The sequence below is a fragment of the Schistocerca piceifrons genome, chromosome 6 (genome assembly GCF_021461385.2).
Source record: "Schistocerca piceifrons isolate TAMUIC-IGC-003096 chromosome 6, iqSchPice1.1, whole genome shotgun sequence".
NCBI classification, from domain to species: domain Eukaryota; kingdom Metazoa; phylum Arthropoda; class Insecta; order Orthoptera; family Acrididae; genus Schistocerca; species Schistocerca piceifrons.
The window spans coordinates 431,016,414-431,039,533 of record NC_060143.1 but is presented as its reverse complement, the minus strand read 5'-3'; the positions used below and the strand labels follow the sequence as shown (position 1 = coordinate 431,039,533).

Sequence of the window (23,120 nt, the reverse complement as noted above, 5' to 3'; positions counted from 1 at the left end):
ATCAGGGAAATTCGTAGTTTCGGCAAGGTGAAGATGATCGCTAGCAACAGCCGTTAGACTACAGGTGTTTCTTACAATGAGACAGTACTGACCAGCGAGGCGATGGCCGACCACAGCTGGTCGTCGGGGTAGAGGTAGAGGTCGAGCAGCGTCCAGACGCCGCGCCACGTGAACACGATCAGGTTGCCCACGACGAGCACGCTGAAGGCGCAGTCCAGAACCCACAGCACGCCGTGCTGCGACCTCTGCAACACGCCAACAGGCCGCCGCCCGCTCAGCACCGCGGTCCGTCCACTACGTACAGCTACTGCGCGGCGTGTTTACAAGTCTAACACAACAATGGGTTGGGCAGTGGCAAAGAGGCGTACTGATGGGTAGCAGAGCAACAGGAATGTACTGAACATAGTGGGCAAAATAAGACTGCCCATACACTTCAAGAAAGGCAACCCAATTTAATCACCCTCACTAGGCTCGAATTACGTCAGTTGCGTTGCCTAAGGTGCATGAAATATTTTCCGGGATAATTTTGTAAGGGGCATTAGAGGGTATCGCTGCAGCGTACATTCGAATCCGAAGCGGGTATAAAGGCATCGTGTTATTTCCAAATGCTTCCAAACAGGACCACCGTGCTGTTATTCTGTTCGTGGCTGCTGAAGGTCAAACTACGGTAGGCATCCATCGGAGAATGAAGACTGTGTTTGGGGCGGCAGCATGTAGGTCGTGCGGCGCGGAGTGGCCGCGCGGTTAGAGACGTCATGTCACGGATTGCGCGGCCCCTCTCTCCGGAGGTTCAAGCCCTCACTCGGGCATGTGTGTGTGTGTGTGTGTGTGTGTGTGTGTGTGTGTGTGTGTTGTTCTTAGCATGAGTTAGTGTAATTAGTGTGTAAGTCTAGGGACCGATGACCTCAGCAGTTTGGTCCCTTAGAAATTCATACACCTTTGACCATGTCGGTAGGAAACCACCCCTGTGGAATGGCGCACCAAGGTCCATGCTCGTCGTGACTGGACACGTGACGCCGGTCGATCTGAGAGGCCAGCCTCATCCACAGCAAGTGGGCGGTTGATGCACCCCCACTTTAGTCCTGATCTCTGCCCGTGCAATTATCACGCCTTCGGTCCTCTAAAAAAGCCTTGAAGAGTCGACGATTCCAGTCGGACGACGATATGCGGCGGGCACTTACCGATTTCTTCAAGCAGCAAGACACTGTGTTTTACCATACAGGTATCTTCAACATGGTGCGTGTGTGGGATGATTTTCTACTACTGTATTTTTATATGTGTGTCCATATCTCCCCACATGTAACGTTTACACTACTGGCCATTAAAATTGCTACACAACGAAGATGACGTTCTACAGACGCGAAATTTAACCGACAGGAAGAAGATATTGTGATATGCAAATGATTAGCTTTTCAGAGCATTCACACAAGGTTGGTGCCAATGGCGACACCTACAACGTGCTGAGATGAGGAAAGTTTCTAACCGACTTCTCATACACAAACAGCAGTTGACCGGCGTTGCCTGGTGAAACGTTGTTGTGATGCCTCGTGTAAGGAGGATAAATGCGAACCATCACGTTTCCGACTTTGATAAAGTTCGGATTGTAGCCTATCGCGATGGCGGATTATCGTATCGCGACATTGCTGCTCGCGTTGGTCGAGATCCAATGACTGTTAGCAGAATATGGAATCGGTGGGTTCAGGAGGGTAATACGGAACGCCGAGGTGGATCCCAACGGCCTCGTATCACTAGCAGTCGAGATGACAGGCATCTTATCCACATGGCTGTAATGGACCGTGCAGCCACGTCTCGATCCCTGAGTCAACAGATGGGGACGTTTGCAAGACAACAACCATCTGCACGAACAGTTCGGTGACGTATGCAGCAGCATGGACTATCAGCTCGGACACCATGGCTGCGGTTACCCTTGACGCTGCATCATAGACAGGAGCGCCTACGATGGTGTACTCAACAAAGAACCTGGATGCACGAATGGCAAAACGTCAATTTTTTCGGATGAATCCACAGCATCAGCATCATGATGGTCGCATCCGTGTTTGGCGACATCGCGGTGAACGTACATTGGAAGCGTGTATTCGTCATCGCCATACTGGTATATCACCCGGCGTGATGGTATGGGGTGCCATTGGTTACACGTCTCGGTCTCCTCTTGTTCGCATTGACGGCACTTTGAACAGTGGACGTTACATTTCAGACGTGTTACGACCCGTGGCTCTACCCTTCATTCGATTCCTGGAAAACCCTACATTTCTGTAGGATAATGCACGACCACATGTTGCAGGTCCTGTACGGGCCTTTCTGGATACAGAAAATGTTCGACTGCTGCCCTGGCCAGCGCATTCTCCAGATCTCTCACCAATTGAAAATGTCTGATCAATGGTGGCCGAGCAAGTAGCTCGTCACAATACGCCAGTCACTACTCTTGATGAACTGTGGTATCTTGTTGAAGCTGCATAGGCTGCTGTACCTGTACACTCCATCCAAGCTCTTTTTGACTCAATGCCCAGGCCTATCAAGGCCGTTATTACGGCCAGAGATGATTATTCTGGGTATTGATTTCTCAGGATCTATGCACCCAAACTGCGTGAAAATGTAATCACATGTCAGTTCTAGTACAATATATTTGTCCAACGAATACCCGTTCATCATCTGCATTTCTTCTTGGTGTAGCAATTTTAATGGCCAGTAGTGTACATATGAAGAAATTTGTACATCTGTATATTTCAGAATTTTTTAAATTCATTACAATTTTCGAGACAAAAAATGGTTGCCATGGCTTTTGCAATGAACCTCGTATTGTGCCCATTCTTTTTTACTGAAACAGGAAAGTTAGTTTGCAATACAGACGGCAGTGTTTGCGTCGTTTTTTCAGTGTAAAATATTGAATGAAACGAAGAAGTTGCTTTCAGAAATTGATATATTAGTTTCAAGTAGTGAACCAAGTTGCAGAACGAGGCTGTGAGTGATAATTACCACATTGTATCGGTGCAGTAAATTTTGAGAAAGGTTTTGACTCAGCTTCAACCGAATCTGTCCTAAGAAGCTTACAGAAAGTAGGCACAATTCAAGCTATGTTACGGTTAATATCTTCCCATTAGAGAGAAAACAATAGAAGAGATTGTAAGTGATGTTGTATAAAGAATTATTAAGTGGTTCTCAGAAAATGGACTATCCCTTAAGTCTGAAAAAACGCACTATATTCATTTCTGTACAGTAATTAGTCATACTAGCAATTAATATAGCACATGAGCAGCAGTAAGTAAACAGGGAAGAATGATACAAGTTTTTGGGAGTACTTATTGAGGAAAACTTGAACTGGAAGAGCATACTACTGAGCTTCTCAAACAATTAAGTTCCCCTACCTTTGCTCTTGGTTTAATTGCTAAACTTGGAAACATGTGAATGAACCTCTTGACGTATTTTTAGTATTTACGCTCAATAATGCCTGAAGACAACCTATATAAGTGTAGTTGTACAATAGAACTAAAAAACTGATTATTATTATTATTAACACTTATACAAATATACGTGTTAATATTTAACACTAATACACATATACGTAGTGGTTAGTACACTGCACTCGCTTTCAGGAGGACGACGGTTCAATCCCGTTTCTGGCCATCCTGATTTAGGTTTCCCGTGATTTCCCTAAATCGCTCCAGGCAAATGCCAGGATGGTTCCCTTGAAAGGGCACGGCCGACTTCCTTCCCCGTCGTTCTCTAATGCGACCAGACCGATGACCTTGCTGTTTGGTATCTTCCCCCAAACAACCCAACCCAACCCAACACATATATGTATCCAGTACCTGACTAATTCCTATGGAACACTTAACTAGCTAATTACATCGATGGTACAGAAGGACAGAGCTTCAGAATTTAAAGAGGATTCATAAAACTTATAAAATGACGTTCCGAGTCACCAAAACTATTTCCATAGGTCGTTGAGGACATTTTTAGATCTCTAATTTAGAAGTCTAATGCAGTGTTTATTTTGAAGAAAGAGTAAGTCTTTTTCTTCTCTCGATTAATTATAAAAGTATGTTAACTTTGAGTTGTTCACGTGATTCAAGTATTTCTTTAATTTATCTGAGTATGATTCTGATCTCACTTTTTATACACTACAGCAGTGCCGCATATACAAAAATCAGTATTGTTTCAATTCCTCATGGATTCTAAACTGGGAAACGGTTTCACAACCTAACTATCTGTTTTGCAATTTTTCGAAAATATTCTTTCATTATTCAGAGCTTTATAAAAGTGCAGCTCTATGTTTCTGCTGTGGCACAATATAAGTTGTAAGTGGAAATGGTCACTTAACTGGTTTTGGTTTGTTAAGAGATTTTGCAATTACATTTTTGAAGTTCTTCTCAGTGTCTACATCATTGCGCAACTCATAGTTTCAGTTTCTTTGTCCTCTTTTTACAAGCATGCAGATATAAATGTCGAAAAAGTTTAATGAAGCTGTTGTTTAACATTCAAATTCAATTAAAAGACTGTATTTGAAAAGCAAAATTAATTCGGCAGTTGCCAGAGGGCAAAAGATTATGTTCCACGCATAAAACTGTAATCAGAACGCATCGGTTACATTAATATTACTAGAACATAAATAGAATATTTAATCCCTCTTAACGACGGAAATGTTACAAACTCATAAAATGTAAGTGCATTTTCAGAATTGGCACAAAAATTACTTTAATACGAGACCCATTACGCTTTAGTTCTCAGTAATTTTAAATTTCGTAAAAGATTTATTTATTTTATTTCAACAAAATTGCAGTCTGGTGTGAGGATATAACAGTGGACACAAGTATGGTTGCTACCACAATAATCTACATTGAAACAAATTTAACATGCAACGGAAATTCACTCTTTACATTTTTATACTCCATTTTGTGAAATCACATTCTTCAGATAGGGGAAGGAGGTGGGGGGGTGGGGGCGGGAGCGGTTGTCTGAACGTCCTTGATAGTGAGCTGATGTTTCGGTAAGTCGAATAAACCCGCAACACTTTTAATTTTTGTGAAGTCCTACAAAATGTACGATCGAAACAGCGATAAATATGTCTGATGTCAGTCACGCGAGACATTTTTTTTTTTTTGAGTCATCACACTTCTGACTGGTTTGATGGGCCCCGCCACGAATACCTCTCCTGTGGCAATCTCTTCATCTTGCACTTGTAACCTATGTGAAATTATTCTGTGATGTCTTATCATGTGTTCTACCATCTTCTTCCTTCTTCTTTTCAGTGTTTTATATATATTCGTTTCCTCGCCGATTCTCCGGAGGATCTCCTCGTTCCTTATCTAACCAGTCCACGTAAATTTCAGCCGTCTTCATCTACATCTGCATCATACTCAGCAAGCCATGTAATAGTGTGCGGCGGAGGGTACTTTCGGTACAATTATCTGATCCCTCCAACCCTGTTCCACTCGTGAATAGTGCGTGGGCCTAATTTCTCGAGTTTTCTCCTCGTAGTCAATACGCGAGATGTATGTGGAGGGAAGTAATATGTTGTCCAACTCCTGATAAGTGATGCCCCGAAATTTCAATAGTAAATCGCTCTGTGAAGTACAACGCCTCTCTTGTAGCGTCTGTCAGTGGAGTTTGTTTTGCATCTCCTTAATGTTCTCCCGCCAGCTAAACGATCCCGTGACGAAACGCGCCGCTCTTCGTTGGATCTCCTCAACCTCCTGTATCAGTCCTACCTGATAGGGACCCTAGACAGACGAACAATACTCATGAATCGGACGGATAAGCGCCTTATAAGCCACTTCTTTCGTGGATGAGTTACATTTCCTTAAGATTCTTCGGATGAATCTGAGTCTGATGTCTGCTTTCCCGACTAATTGTTTTATGTGGTCATGCCACTTAAGGTCGCTCTGGATAGTTACGCCTAGATATTTTACCGCAGAATTTGTCTCCAGCTGTTTGTCATTTATAGTGTAGCTGTACAATAGTGGCTTTCCTTTCCTATATATGCGCAATGTGTTACATTTATTTACGTTCAGGGACAACTGCGAGAGCCTGCACCAATCATCAATTCTCTGCAGGTCGTTTTGCAAAATCTTACTATCTTCTGGCATTGCTACTTTAGTACAGACAACTGCACCATCTGCGAACAGCCTTCAAGAGCATCTGACACTTTATACCAGATAATTTATATATATTGTAAACAGCAACGCGCCGCTGCTACGGTCACAGGTACGAATCCTGCCTCGGGCATGGATGTATGTAACGTCCTTAGGTTAGTGAGGTTTAAGTAGTTCTAAGTTGTAGGGGACTGATGACCTCAGATTATAAGTCCCACAGTCCTCAGAGCCATTTGAACCATAAACAGCAACGGTCCTGCTACACTTCTCTGCGGTACTCCGAATATTACCTTTACATCTGTCGACTTTGTTCCCTTAAGAGCGACGTGTTGAGTTCTGTCTGCAACTAAGTCTTGAATCCAGTTGCAAGTCTGCTCTGATTCTCCGCAAGCTCGTATTCTTTTCCATTAAACGGCAATGCGGGACAGTGTCAAATGCCTTACTGAAATCAAGGAACACGGCGTCTACCTGAGCGCCGTTGTGCACTGCACTGTGGATCTCATGGAGGAACTGAGTGAGCTGAGTTTCGTAGGATCTCTGTTTGTGGAATCCATGTTAATTTTTACATAGACGTTCATTTTCCAAAAACGTCACAATTCTTCAGCATAAAACAAGTTCCATAATTCTATAACATATTGACGCCAAAGATATAAAAATTGCTTGGATCTGTCTTTCGGCCTTTCTTAAAAACTGGAATGACCTGCATTTTTTTCCAGTCGTTAGGTACTTTTCGTTGCTCAAACGATCTACGATAAATTACTGCTAGAAGGGGAGTAAGTTCTTTCGCTCAACATTTATAGAATCTTATAGGTATCTCATCTGGTCCTGACGCCTTTCCACTACAAAGCGATTGTAGCTGCTTTTCAGATCCGCGATCGGTTATCTCAATATCTGCCATTTTGACGTTCGTACGACGGTCGAAAGGATGGATAGTGTTACAGTCTTCAGGGGTGAAATAACTTCGGAAGACTGAATTCAATATTTCCTCCTTCTTTCTGTAATCTTGCGTTTCGGTGCCGGTGTTGTCGCTGAGAGAATGAATAGATGATTTACTGATTTCACATACTACCAAAATCTCTTACGGGTTTTACTCAGGTCGGCTGACAAAGTCTTACTCTCAGAATCATTGAACTCTTCTTTCATTGCTGTACTTAAGCTCATTTTCGCTTCGTTCAGCTTTTGTTTCTCAACTAGGTTTGTACTTCTAAAATGAAGTGCTCTTTGTTTACGTAGCGCTCTTCTAACAAGTCCATTAAACCATGACGGAGCTTTCCCATCCTTTAAAATCTTACTCGGAACATATTTGTCTAGGGCGTATTGAACGATGCCTTTGAATTTTCTTCATTTGTTGTCCACATCTTCGTCCTCATCACCAAATATTTGATGCTGACTGCTGAGATATTCTGAAAATTGTACCCAGTCACCGTTGCTGAGCTTAACATTCCTTGTAGGACCCGTCGTCAGAGATGCCTTATGATCACTGATACCTTCCTCTACGTCAGTTTATTAGATATGTTCAGGTCTGTTTGTTGCCAGGAGGTGTAAGACGTTACCCTCACGAGTTGGTTCTCGAACTATCTGCTCAGGATAATATTCGGATAAGACATACAGAACAATGCTACACGAAAACGGCTCTGAGCGCTGTGGGACTTAATATCTGAGATCATCAGTCCCCTAGACTTAGAACTACTTAAATCGAAGTAACTTAAGGACATCACACACATCCATACCCGAAGCAGGATTCGATCCTGCGACCGTAGCAGCAGCGCGGTTCCGGACTGAAGCGCCTAGAACTGCTCGGCCACAACGGCCGGCAATGCCACACGAATCCCTGTCTTTGTCACAAGTTTTGATGACATAACACTACCAGTCTATACCTGGTAAGTTGAAGTCACACCCTATTATAACGGCATGATCAGGAATATTACTAATGATATTCTACAAGTTCTGTCCGAAGCGCTCTACAACTACAGATCCTGACCCAGGTGGTCTATAAAAGCATCCGATCTCCGTTTTTGACCGTTCTTTGATACTCAATTTCATCCAGATTAATTCACATTCGGAATCCGTGATAATCTATATTTTATCGAAATTGTTACTGCAACAAACAATTATTCTTACGATAAACATTCCAATCTGAACTCAGGATGTCGTTGTCACTGACGTCTGGTTTCAACCAGCTTGACCGCTACGGTCGCAAGTTCGTATCCTGCCTCGGGCATGGATGTGTGTGATGTCCTTTGGTTAGTTAGTTTTAAGTAGTTCTAAGTTCTAGAGGACTGATGACTTCAGATGTTAAGTCCCATAGTGCTCAGAGCCATTTGATCCATTTCAACCAGCTTTCTGTTCCCAATACTATCTGCGCATTATAACCTTCAGTAAGCGACACCAATTCTGGGACCTTTCCTTGGATGCTCCTGCAGTTTACTAAAATAATATTACATAATCTTTTCTATCTCTGATCTTTGAGGACCAGGATTATCTGCAGTCACTGTAGTTGATTTAACAAGCAAATCATCTTTTATCCCAAGGGAGGGGTTCTCTAACCTAAAAAAGCCCCATGTGCACGCTACATGTACTCCGCTACCCTAGTAGCCGCTTTACGCGTATAGTGCACGCCTGACCTGTTAAGGGGAACCCTACAATTTCCCACCCGATCGCTTAGGTCGAGAAATTCGCATCCGATATCGTCGCAGAGTCGTCTGAGCTTGTGGTTTAGACCTTCCACTCTGCTCCAAACCGGAGGACCGCCATCAACCCTGGATTCGATGGCACAAATAGACAGCTTAGCCTGCACTCCGCGTGCGTTACTAGTTGCCTTCACCAAATCAGCCAGCCGCCGAAAGCAGCCGAGGATGGCCTCAGAACCCAAGCGGCAGGCGTCATTCGTGACGACATATGCCACCACATGCAGCCAGTTGCACCCAATGCGCTCGATAGCCGTCGACAGGGCCTCCTCCACATCTCGGATGAGATCTCCCGGCAAACATACCGAATACACATTGGAATCCTTTACCGCCTTGCGTACTACCTCCATGAGGGGGTGCATCACCCGCCTAACATTGGAGCTCCCAATGACAAGCATACCCATCCTCCGTACTTCTCCAGACTGGGCAGGAAAACCGACCGCTGGCCCAACAGGAGAGGCATCCCGTACTGGCTCAGAGTTATCATCAACACTGGATAGCACCTCGTGCCTGTTGCTAAGACGTAGCGAGCCAGCCGCACGGCCTGCTCCCTCTTTCAGTTCCCAGATTTTATAGCTTCCTACCACGTTCAAGCTTCTGACATTCCACGCCGTGACTAGTAGAACATTATCCTTTCGTTGGTTATTCAATCTTTTTCTCATGGTCACCTTCTCCTTGGCAGTTCCCTCCCGGAGAGCCGAATGGGGGACTAATCAGGAATCTTTTGCCAATGCAGAGATCATCATGACACTATTTGAATTACGGGCCTGGATTCGCATTATGTTTCTTTAATGTAGGGGTTTCCATTGGCTTCTGAATCCTCATGCCATTGATCATTCCTGATTCTTCCACCCTTATATGTCTAGAGATATGACTTTCATAGTTACAGGATATGTACATTAGTATGTTCTGCAAAATGATTAGCGTTTGAACCATGACGGCCGGAGGGTTCAAGATCAACATCGATATCTCGGCGTAACAGTACCTACCGATAAAATATGCTGCGATTCTCGTTGACGCTATAAACCGAAGGTAATGGATCCGTGTGACTTGAGCAGATGTGCAGGATGCCTCGCAGACGTATGCGCGAACCATACCGTCAAATTAATGAGTTATTGACATGAGAGTATGTGATGCTTCCATCCGGGAAATTGCTTCTCGTGTGGGACGAAATGTTGTGGCAGAAGATCGACATCTCATACGAATGACATTGCAGGGCAGATCTTCGCTCTTGGCGGCTCTACAGCAACAGTGGAACACATCGTACACTGACAGGGGTGGCAGTCGTGTCGCCGTTTACTACGGCATGGGTTACGTACGCTTCGTCCACTTCTCTGCCTGCCTTTGATGAATGAGCAGGAACATGCTAGACGGCAAGGATGTATGGAACGACGTCACTGAGGACAAGATAGTGTTTACGGATGAATCTAGGTTCTGTTTGTTTGAAAATGATGGCCGCATTTTGGTTCAACGTTGACAGGGGGAGCGGCAGTACAGTGACTACATTCGCACAAGACATACAGCACCAACTAAAGACCTCATGGTGTGGGGTGCTATTGAGTAAAACTATAAATCACAGTTAGTGCGTGTCCAGGGCACTGTGACCAATATGTCCTATGTGAATGACATCCCGCGTTCCTTTTTGCACAACACCTCAGACACCATATTTCAGCAAGACAGTGCATAATCATATGTTGCTGCAGGAACACATGCCTTCTTGGTGTCACAGGATGTCAGCCTTTTCCTCTGGCCCACCAGATCACCAGACTCGTCGCCGATCTAAAATGTGTGGGATATGGTGAAACGGCGGGTACAGCGCTGTGACTCATTGCCAAGCACCACAGATGGACTTTGGAACCAAGTGAATGCAGCATGGAAAGCTACCCAACAGGACACCATTCGCGCTGTATCCTCACGTTAAGAACTATGTTTGATACCAGTAAACTTTTGGGAAGGAATGCCCTTTTTTACCATTGCTAGTGGGCTTTTCATGTCCTCTTTGTTACGTCCATCATAGATTATTTTGCTTCCAAGGCTGCGGAATAATTTGATGATTTCCAAATTTGATGTTACGTTTGACGTTACTGTCATTTCTGCTACTTCTCATAACTTTCGTCTTTCTTCGTTCTACTTGCAGTTCATATTCTGTACTAATTAGGCCGTTCATTTCATTCACCAGTGTCTGTAATTCTTCTTAACCACCACGGAGGATAGCAATATCATCAACGAATCTTATCGTTGATATCTTTTCACTTTCATTTTAATCCCAAGCTTGAAACTTTCTTTTATTTCTATCGTTGCTTCTTCGACGTAGAGATAGAACAGTAGGGACGAGAGACTGCAGATCTTTCTCACACTCTATTTAATCTGAACACTCTGATCTTGGTCTTCCAGTCATGTTGTTCCCTCTTGGCTCTTGTACATATTGTGCATTAACTGTCTTTCCTTTTAGCGTACTCCTATTTTCCTCAGGATTTCGAACAACTTGCACCATCTTACATCGTCTAGCGCTTTTTCACGTCGAAAAATCGTAAGAACGTCTCCTGATTTTCCTCAGTTTTTCTTAAATTATCAGGCGCAACGTTAGGAGTCCCTCTCTGGTGACTTTACCTTTCCTAAAATGAAACTGACCATCATGTAAAGATCCTCAGTTTTCTTTTCCAGTATTCTGTGTATTAGTCTTGTCAGCAACTGGGACGCATGAGCTGTTAAGCTAATTCTGCCATAGTTCTTGCACTTATAATCTATTATTATCTTCGGAATTGGGTAGGTGGCATCTTTCAAATGTCTGATGGTATGTTTCCAGTCTCATAGGTTCTAGACACCATCCCGAATAGTCTAATGGTTACTACTTCTGGCAATAAATTTTGGAATTTCGGTAGAATATGATCTATCCCTTCCACCTTATTTGATCTTAAGTCGTCTAAAGCTCTTTTAAATTACGACTAATATTGAATCCCCTACCTGTTTCATATTGAGTCCATTTCTTCTTCTATCACGTCATCAGACGTCCTTCCGCTCATAGAGTCCTTCAATGTTCTCTTGTCACTTACTTGATGTCTCCTCTGCGTTTAATAATTGAATTACTATTGCACTCTTTATTTTGCCACGCATATAGTATAACACGAACCAAGATCAGACCATAGCAGAACAGTCACAGTTACAAATAATTACATTTCTTCTCTACTCTAAATGTTTTCAATTCAGAACCAATTTCATTTTGCTCCTATGACATTAAATTACAAATTTATAGTAACAAGAATGTATAGGGAAGGTATCAGAAGTAAAATTGAAAAAAAAAAACAAAGTAAATATCTTTCTGTTTGACACTCTTTTTTTAGTTACTGTAGCATTGTTAGTAGCTGGTGATCCGTGTTCTCGTGTGTTTGCGAATGTGGCTGAGTGAGTACACAGCACTATGAGATTAGCGCGAGAATGTTTGGAGCACTGCTGTCTGTCACAAACTGCAAGTGGGTGTGCTGACGCAACCACTACAGTGACATCAGGAGCCTGACGCAGCTAAGTTGCATCCTTAACTTCAGCATCAACTACATTTGTGGGGTCGTTCAGCAACAGATGAGCGATCGTCACCCAGTTGAAAGACCCAAGACTTTTTAATGGACAAATGTCAAGGCAGTATTCTAGCCACCTGGCAGTCATACAAAACATCCATCGCGAGAGCTACGCGGGTTGCGCACCGGACAGCATTCAGGCGCCAGCCACAGATCCTAACTTAATAGCTAAGTCGACATATACGTCGTGTAGGCCTTGTTACATTGTTTCTGTTTCCCATCTCCTCTACATCCCCCTTCCAAACCACTTCAATGTCTCTCTCGTATGTTAACACACAAACATACACGAGGTCATGAGCAAATGGCAAACAACATAGAAATATGTAAAAAATAATAAAACTAGTAATTGTGATTAGGTCGATCAGTCAGATAGTGAAAATGATCAGCCCTACGCGTGTAAATGCTATTAAAGCTTTAAAACAACTTATTTAACACCTACAGCATGGCACAATCCCTTTAAACTTCCACTATGAAAGCACCTTAATTTATGTCACACTTTCCGAGATAAATTTAAAATGATTCGGAATCATTGCAAGGAGCGTACTACAAGAATGATAAGTGCTAATTTCACAACGTACAAACAGTCTTTGTGTATACTCGAGATCAGCTGTTCATACTTAGGCTCGAACAACTGCTTTATGAATTTGAAAGTATAGGAGATCGTTATGCCTTGGAATACTTTGCAAACTCTTATCCTTAGGCAGACCTGTAATAGAAGTTTAACATATTTTCTTATTCCATTTTGAAATGACAGTATCCACTTTATGTGTCTGCAATCTTTTTCTGAGATTACAAAAATTTCTTCGGAAAAGTAAGGTTTTTCCGAACGTGAAAAAAGAGATCCATGGTACAACGACGTCATGTAGCTAGGAACAAATATTCTGTTCACATTTAAATGTGTTGTAGTCCAGAGAATGTTGTCAATATTGTATTTAACAGTCTCTGTGTAAACATTATTGCCCTCCTATGCATCGATTATGAAACTAAACTCAATCTGAACAAGTCTAGGAAGGCCCAATGGTAGCGACCGACCGCCGTATCATCCTCAACGATAGACGTCACTGGATGCGAATACGGAGGGGCATGTGATCAGTACACCGCTCTCGCGGATCAGAGCCGCTACTTCTCAGTCCTCGGCTGGCCTCACAAGGGCTGAGTGCATTCCGCTTGCTAACAACGCTCGGCAGAATCGGATGGTCACCCATCTAAGCGCTAGTCAGGCCCGACAGCGCTTAAGTGATTTGACGGGAAGCGGTGTAATCACTGTGGCAAGGCCGTCGGCTACTCATCAGATTAAGTAGAAATATTATCAAAAAACCAGGTACAAGTTAAAAAAAATTTGAATAGAAGCGGTTGTCAACTAACACAAATTTTATTTGCAACACAGAGAAATTTCTTAAGACATTAAAGAAACACGGCTCATTTGCAAATATGACGTGTTCCATGGTAGAAAATCTCCCTGTTTCAATGTGCAATATTGCGTACGACTGACGTAGTAAGGCTTAACTGTCCACACTTTACGTAAATTGTTTTAAAAATACACCTAAATACAATGAGGTGAGAAGTCACGGGATAGCGATATGTACATATACAGATGGCGTTAATATCGCGTGCACAAGGTATAAAAGGGCAGCGCATTAGCGGAGCTGTCATTTGTATTCAGGTGCCTAATGCGAAAACGTTTCCGACGTGATCATGGCCGCACGAGGGTATTAACAAACTTTGAAAGCGGAATGACACTTGCAGCTAGACGGATCGGAAGTTCGAAGGGCTCGTGACCATAACGATTGGACCATAAACGACTGGAAATCTGTAGTCTGGTCAGATATGTCCTCATCTCAGTTGGTAAGAGCTGATGGTAAGCTTCGAGATGGTAAAGATCCTACGAAACCACGGACCCAAGGTGTCAACAAGGCATTGTGCAAGCTGATCCAACTGAACCGATCACTGACTGGAAATGGTTATGTTCGGCGACTTGAGACCAATTTCAGCCATTCATGGCCTTCATGTGCACAAACAACGGATGACAATGCGCCATGTGACCTGGCCACAAGTGTTCGAGATTGGTTTGAAACACATTCTGAACAAATCGAGCGAACTATTTGACCAGTTCCTGCACAAAATCATGTACCGGCACCATGTTCGCAGTTATGGACGGCTATTGAGATAGCATGGATCAGTATTTCTGCAAGAGACTTCCAACAACTTGATGAGTCCATACCACGCCGAGCTGCTGCACTACGCCGGGAAAAAGGAGGTCCGACCGATATTTGGAGGTGTCTGCAGACCGTAGTCACCTCATGTATACTGACCATAAAACTTTGTAACTGAAGAATTAACAATATCCTCCGAATTGTTTTAATATATTATACAGCACTTAAATATTTTCAAACGCTGCACAGAACACAACCTGATGTCTCACAACAACAAAAGCAGTAGAACAAGCTGGAAACTGCTTATGGTGGTCTCTAGCGAGAGGTACATAGAGTGTAATCCTAAGTACACTTTTCCCCAGGTATCTCCATTCTCCCTTACTTTTATTACATTAGATATGGTGCTCACGTCTTGATGAGATTAAACTCTCTTCAGTGGCGTTTCATTTATCACGAGCCAACTTACAGAAAAGTAGAAAACAATGTGGTGTAGCTGTGGTCAACACTTCAGAGGAAATCGTATAACACACTTTGGTAAGTATAACGAGAGTACAATGTAGAATACGGGTAATTTACTTGGGCCGTTCAAAAATAATTGGCACTGAACTTCTGTTGTTTTCACAGGAACCAGTTAATGAAAAAACAAATACAGATTATTCTAAGGTTATTCCACGTTAATGTCTATGTACTTTTGGCATCGTTTTGGCAACTTCCGTATCTGCGTAGCAAACAGATCTTTGGGGAAATCCAGCGCCATTGTCGCAATGGCATGAAGTCATTGGTGGTGAACTTCTTACCTCACGTGACTTCTATCATTGCAATAGTCGCTAGAAGCCCGATCCGGTGAATAGGTGGATATGAGAGCACAGTAAACCCTAATTTACGCACGGCAGCAATGGTCTGGCAACTGGCATGAGGCCGTGCATTGTAGTGTGGAATCAGAAAGCCAAGGCCGCATTTTCCGCGACGGCGTTGTTGATGCGTCAGCGGGGATGATGCAGCGAACTGCAGTACCGATCGCTATTGAGGACTGTATTAGGATGGAACCAATCCCCCAGTAGTTCTTTTCTGTCTTTCGCTTTCGCCAGAGTCCCGCAGCGATCGCAGGGTCGGCGTGGTTACAACGGATTTGGCAATGTTAGTGATAGGGATGGCCGAATGCCTTTCCCCCCGCCACCCCGTAGCCCCCAGGACGGAATCAGTGTACCCCAACTGTTTGCATCTAGTGTAAATCGTGAAACAGTGCGGACGTTGTAACGCCGGAAATGCATATCCTCCTATTTCCATCTATTGTACTATAAATTTTTTTCCTTGTTTTGTTACCTCAAGTTATGACATTTCTGTGTCTTTCTATATTGTAATTGTTTTACTATTTGTATATATATATATATATATATATATATATATATATATATATATATATATATATTTATGCATTTATGTCGAAGTATAATTGGTTTGTTTTGTCAATATTATTTGTATTTTACGCTGGGTCTTGCCTAGGGAAAACTATGCTATCGAACGATTACATTGATAGGTCGTGTGAAGAACCAAAGTGTGTAGGATCTTTGGTAGTGTTAACTCTGCCAAGTGGAGCTCGGGCAGAGCAGAGTCTGTGTGGAGTAGTGCGGTTGAGCAGGTGTGTTGTGTGACGCTCCCGCGAGTTGCCGCGCTTTCGGGGTTTGGCAGCATGTAATTGCGCTCGACTTGCTATGATAGTTTCTGACACGGTGTCGCGAACGGGAAGCGTTAGCTGGCACAAAACAAAAGCCCGTTTCGGCTGGAGACCGTGTCGAGAAGAAGGCGCGCCAACATCCAGCTTCTGCAACAGCGACGGCCGACAATGAGTGACTGTCGCCACCTCCTCGATCGACGACTTCAAACCTTCAACCAACCGACAAGGAAGACTGGTAGCACGTAAAGTTTTAGAACTGTATGGCAGACCTCAGCTTTTCAAACTGTTAAATTTTTCTCACTAAAGTACAGCAACGTAGCACGAACCTTCGTTGCTCATTGTCCCAATTGCATTACCAAGCAGGGTCCCTTCCTTTTCCGGAATGAACCCGAGTGTCGTTGAAGTTCAAACGACAGCATTAAAGTAATATCATTCGATTTCACTGCTTTAATTTCAAAGTTCAGTTAAAGCTGGCTTCAATATTTAGATTACACAAGCACAAATTAAGAGTGCGAGTTCTGTTACCATATTTTAGCTTACCTGTGACTGCAGCTCAGCTTGGTACGTACTAAATTTTACTGTTGTTAATTGATCAGAATCAGTTAATTCAAGTTCAAAGTTAAATCTCTTATTTCTAAATTGCGTAGATTCAAGTAGCTTTTGAGATGATTGTTGAGGTAGCCCAAGACTAACCGTATTTTACTGAATTTCGGTGTGCTTCAGAAACAAAGCTCACTATTAATTACAGTCACTAAATTAACTTTCAGTTTTCCGATTTTATTAATTCTTTTGCTAAATTAAGTCAGAGTGTAGCGAAATTTATTACTTCTGACAAACTTTCAGTTTTCACACTACACGTGTCAACCTCCAGTTGCCACGCTTCTAGTGCTAATTATATGTGTAATAACCTTTCTTTTTCAGGTACTATAGTAATTGTCCATAGGACTGGCGACCGTAATTTCCCCCAAATCTCAAATATCTAATTACCGCTAGTTAATTGTTAACGTAACGGCCACACATTTACTTTCTTTATTAACTTTACCCCTTTTCAAAATTAATTTCCACCAGTTTCATTTGCATTTTTCCTTTCATTTAGATGTAACGCTTTCCTCCCTCTTTACCGACGGATTAACTTCGGTGACGATTGCTTTTCCCAAATTTCCATTAGGTACACGCAGTTTAATTTTTCACTGTCATTAAGGTCGATAAGTGAGGGGGAGGTTACAACGTGTTTCAAGCGTCTACGACGCCTGTAACTGAGGCGGAACGCGGAGACCAGCCCGGTATTCACTTGGCGGAATGTGGAAAACCGCCTAAAAACCACATCTAGGCTGGCCGGCACACCGGCCCTCGTCGTAAATCCGCCGGCCGGATTCGATCCGGGGCCGGCGAGCTTACCCGAGTCCAGGAAGCAGCGCGTTAGCGCGCTCGGCTACCCTGGCGGGTGAAACCATTCCACCAGTAGTACCTCTCCCCAATCCCAGAACACTGACTCAAGTAGTTTCCGCACGAATTGTCCCGGCCTTGACTTCTTGGAACGAGGGCTGCCAGTATGGTTTCACTCCACAGACTGGCATTTCTTATCTGGGGTCTTGTGGAGGAATCACGATTCGTCGACAAAGACCAGACGCTAAAGAACTCCGCTGGATCTGCACTGTAGTCCTGCACCAACTGTTTGCATTTTATTTACGACCTTCCACTAAGGAAGGGATTCTATTTGTGTTTATCTGCTCTGCATAGTAACTAACAGTTCTTGATAAAACTTTACGTAGTTTTCGTGTTAGATTTCTTAGTGTTTTCTTGATCGTTTAGAACAGAAAGCGCCCTAAAACCGTATTTTGTTTGTTTCGCGGCCGTTAGCCACTAGTCACTTGAATCAGCAGTTGTCTTGTGACAGCCAGAGCGAGAGCACCAGCAGCAGCGAGTACTGTTTGTATAAAGCGTTTTTGTACTTATTTGCTGCGCTTAGCTTTTAAATAGTTTTTCTGGGAAAACCTAGCGTAGTTTTCGCGTCTCGTATTTCAGTGAGTGTTTCTTGATTATCAGAGTAGCTCATCAGAAGATTATCTTGGGAATTTGTCACCGTATAGAGTAGGGTAAACATAGTCATGTGTAGGGACTGTGGTTGTTGTGAGCGGACGCAAGGAGAATTGGCCACTCTTCGGGGGCAGGTGGAGGCTTTGTCTGTTAGGCTCATCGAGCTCGAGGCGCAGGCGTCGGCTCTTAGTGGCGTTGGGGCAACTGTGGTGAGACCTATGCCTACTTCAGTGGCCTTGGAATCACATGGAACCCCTGATGTCGCTGCGTCTTCCGGCAGTGAGCATCTTACCGGTCAGCCATCACTCCAGGGTGAATGGCGGACAGTGGTGGGCTCGCGCGTGCCTGGCCGAAAGGCGAAGGTGGGATCTGGCCGGGTGGCAGCTGCCTTACCCCTTTCCAACAGGTACGGGGTGCTTCCTAGTGGTGACGACATCGTTTCCGAGCCACCACAGGATGCCTCGCCTGTTGGGCCAGTGGCCGATTCTCCGGCAAGGTCCCGACAGTCACAGAGGGCGGGCCTATTAGTTATAGGGAGCTCCAACGTTAGGCGGGTTATGGAGCCCCTCAGGAAAATAGCGGGTAGGTCGGGGAAGAATGCCAGTGTGCACTCGGTGTGCTTGCCGGGGGGTCTCGTCCGTAATGTGGAGGAGGCCCTTCCGGCAGCTATTGAACGCACTGGGTGTGACCGGCTGCAGATAGTAGCACATGTCGGAACGAATGACGCCTGCCGCTTGGGTTCTGAGGCCATCCTTGGTTCCTTCCGGCGGCTGGCTGATTTGGTGAAGACAACCAGCATCGCACGCGGAGTGCAAGCTGAGCTTAATATCTGCAGCATAGTGCCCAGAGTCGATCGCGGTCCTCTGGTTTGGAGCCGTGTGGAGGGTCTAAACCAGAGGCTCAGACGACTCTGCGACTATAATGGTTGCAAATTCATCGACCTCCGTTATTGGGTGGAGAACTGTAGGGCCCCCCTAGACAGGTCAGGCGTGCACTACACACCGGAAGCAGCTACTAGGGTAGCAGAGTACGTGTGGCGTGCACACGGGGGTTTTTTAGGTTAGAGGGACCCCCCCCCTTGGGCGAAACGATAAAATACCTGACGGCTTACCAGAGAGGACATTATCATCGTTGATAAAGAACGTCCGTCCTCAGAGACCAAAAACAGGAAAAGTTAACGTAATATTGGTAAACTGCAGGAGTATCCAGGGCAAGGTTCCTGAATTAGTATCTCTTATTGAAGGAAATAGTGCGCATATAGTATTAGGAACGGAAAGTTGGTTAAAACCGGAAGTGAACAGTAACGAAATCCTAGACACAGAATGGAATATATACCGCAAGGATAGGATAAACGCCAATGGTGGAGGAGTATTTATAGCAGTAAAGAATTCAATAATATCCAGTGAAGTTATTAGCGAATGCGAATGTGAAATAATCTGGGTTAAGTTAAGTATCAAAGGTGGGTCAGATATGATAGTCGGATGCTTCTATAGACCACCTGCATCAGCAACCGTAGTAGTTGAGCGCCTCAGAGAGAACCTGCAGAACGTCGTGAAGAAGTTTCGTGATCATACTATTGTAATAGAGGGAGACTTCAATCTACCAGGTATAGAATGGGATAGTCACACAATCAGAACTGGAGCCAGGGACAGAGACTCTTGTGACATTATCCTGACTGCCTTGTCCGAGAATTACTTCGAGCAGATAGTTAGAGAACCAACTCGTGAAGCTAACGTTTTAGACCTCATAGCAACAAATAGACCGGAACTTTTCGACTCCGTGAATGTAGAAGAGGGTATCAGTGATCATAAGTCAGTGGTTGCATCAATGACTACAAGTGTAATAAGAAATGCCAAGAAAGGAAGGAAAATATATTTGCTTAACAAGAGTGATAGGGCACAAATCGCAGAATATCTGAGTGACCACCATCAAACGTTCATTTATGAGGAAGAGGATGTGGAACAAAAATGGAAAAAATTCAGAAACATCGTCCAGTACGCCTTAGATAAGTTCGTACCGACTAAGGTCCAAAGCGAGGGGAAAGATCCACCGTGGTATAACAATCATGTACGAAAGGTACTACGGAAACAAAGAAAGCTTCATCATAGGTTTAAGAGTAGTCGAATCATAGCTGATAAGGGAAAGCTGAACGAAGCGAAAAAGAGCGTAAAGAGAGCAATGAGAGAAGCATTCAACGAATTCGAACATAAAACATTGGCAAACAATCTAAACAAGAACCCTAAAAAGTTTTGGTCATATGTAAAATCGGTAAGCGGATCTAAATCCCCTATTCAGTCACTCGTTGACCACGATGGCACCGAAACAGAGGACGACCGAAGAAAGGCAGAAATACTGAATTCAGTGTTCCGAAACTGTTTCACTGCGGAAAATCGTAACACGGTCCCTGACTTCAGCCGTCGCACGGACGCCAAAATGGAAAATATTGAAATAAACGATATCGGAATTGAAAAACAACTGCTATCACTTAGTAGCGGAAAAGCATCCGGACCAGACGAGATACCCTTAAGATTCTACAGTGATTATGCTAAAGAACTTGCCCCCTTTCTATCAGCAATTTATCGTAGATCGCTGGAAGAACGTAAAGTACCTAGCGACTGGAAGAAAGCGCAGGTCGTTCCCATTTTCAAGAAGGGTCATAAATCAGATGCGAATAATTATAGGCCTATTTCGCTTACGTCAATCTGTTGTAGAATAATGGAACATGTTTTGTGTTCTCGTATTATGACGTTCTTAGATAATACAAATCTCCTTCATCATAACCAACATGGATTCCGCAAACAGAGATCATGTGAAACTCAGCTCGCCCTATTTGCCCAAGAAATTCACAGTGCCGTAGACACTGGCGAGCAGATTGATGCCGTATTCCTGGACTTCAGGAAGGCATTTGATACGGTTCCGGACTTACGTTTAGTGAAAAAAATACGAGCTTACAGAATATCGGACCAGGTTTGTGATTGGATTCAGGATTTCCTAGAAGAAAGAACACAACATGTCATTCTTAACGGTTCAAAATCTGCAGATGTAGAGGTAATTTCGGGAGTACCGCAGGGAAGCGTGATAGGACCTTTATTGTTTACAATATACATAAATGACTTAGTTGACAACATCGGTAGCTCCGTGAGGCTATTTGCAGATGACACGGTTGTCTACAAGAAAGTAGCAACATCAGAAGACTCGTACGTACTCCAGGAGGACCTGCAGAGGATTAATGCATGGTGCGACAGCTGGCAGCTTTCCCTAAACGTAGATAAATGTAATATAATGCGCATACATAGGGGCAGAAATCCATTCCAGTACGATTATGCCATAGGTGGTAAATCATTGGAAGCGGTAACGACCGTAAAATACTTAGGAGTTACTATCCGGAGCGATCTGAAGTGGAATGATCACATAAAACAAATAGTGGGAAAAGCAGGCGCCAGGTTGAGATTCATAGGAAGAATTCTAAGAAAATGTGACTCATCGACGAAAGAAGTAGCTTACAAAACGCTTGTTCGTCCGATTCTTGAGTATTGCTCATCAGTATGGGACCCTTACCAGGTTGGATTAATAGAAGAGATAGACATGATCCAGCGAAAAGCAGCGCGATTCGTCATGGGGACATTTAGTCAGCGCGAGAGCGTTACGGAGATGCTGAACAAGCTCCAGTGGCGGACACTTCAAGAAAGGCGTTACGCAATACGGAGAGGTTTATTATCGAAATTACGAGAGAGCACATTCCGGGAAGAGATGGGCAACATATTACTACCGCCCACATATATCTCGCGTAATGATCACAACGAAAAGATCCGAGAAATTAGAGCAAATACGGAGACTTACAAGCAGTCGTTCTTCCCACGCACAATTCGTGAATGGAACAGGGAAGGGGGGATCAGATAGTGGTACAATAAGTACCCTCCGCCACACACCGTAAGGTGGCTCGCGGAGTATAGATGTAGATGTAGATGTAGATATTACTTTCACACGCTTCAGTTTCCGCGCAGTGGTGAGGCAGTGGGGCATCCATTGTGCATTCACCATTTCATCTCCAAATCCTCTTTCTCGATGGAGTGGATGTTTCCCCGTGATAGAAATGTTGCCTTCTCTGCTTCATAAAACGTGGTTCATCTGTGCCTCATTATCAATTCATAGACACGCTGGGCATTGTTTGGTTTGCATGCAGTTGCTGAACGCCCAGTGCTTTTGCGTTTATCAGCATAGACGGGCCGTCGCTGAACTCTGATAGCCAACGAAACACGGTTCTGAGCCTTGGTGCCGTTTTCCCACGTATGCCTACTAACCTCTTGTGGATGTTTGAAGTAGTTCCTCCTTCCCACCAGAGAAATCACACTGTCCACCGTTGTCCATACTTGTCTGCTTCCGTGTTGTCATAAAAAATGATTCAAATGGCCCTGAGCACTATGGGACTTAACATCTGAAGTCATCAGTCCCCTAGAACTTAGAACTAGTTAAACCTAACTAACCTAAGGACATCACACACATCCATGCCCGAGGCAGGATTCGAACCTGCGACCGTAGCAGTCGCGCGGTTCCGGATTGAAGCGCCTGGAACCGCTCGGCCACAACGGCCGGCGTGTTGTCATATCGACGTCTAGAGCAGTCGCAAGTCGGAACAAGTATTGCTGAAAAGCGACACCTATGGGAGCAGCAACACCATCTGATGGCGGTATACAGTATTAGAGTCTGTTTTCACGCCTACATCGACAAATATTGGAGATCCTGCAAAACGACGTACACAGAAAACTGACTGGTTATTGATTTTGGTGTCTGTGTATGTAATTTCAATAGGTTCAGCAGTTAAAAAGATGCTATTCGAAAATTCTACTACGAGCCTCATATAACCTCCTTTATCAACGATCGCTAAT

General features: G+C 43.9%; 1 protein-coding gene across 1 annotated transcript in view; it reads right to left on the bottom strand.

Moving 5' to 3' along the window:
* Positions 1-23,120, bottom strand: part of LOC124803366 — a 401,666-nt gene that overhangs the window by 74,024 nt on the left and 304,522 nt on the right. The window contains exon 4 of the mRNA XM_047264552.1: positions 93-245. Coding sequence (XP_047120508.1) covers positions 93-245 — 153 coding nt within the window. The remainder of the gene's footprint in view (positions 1-92; positions 246-23,120) is intronic.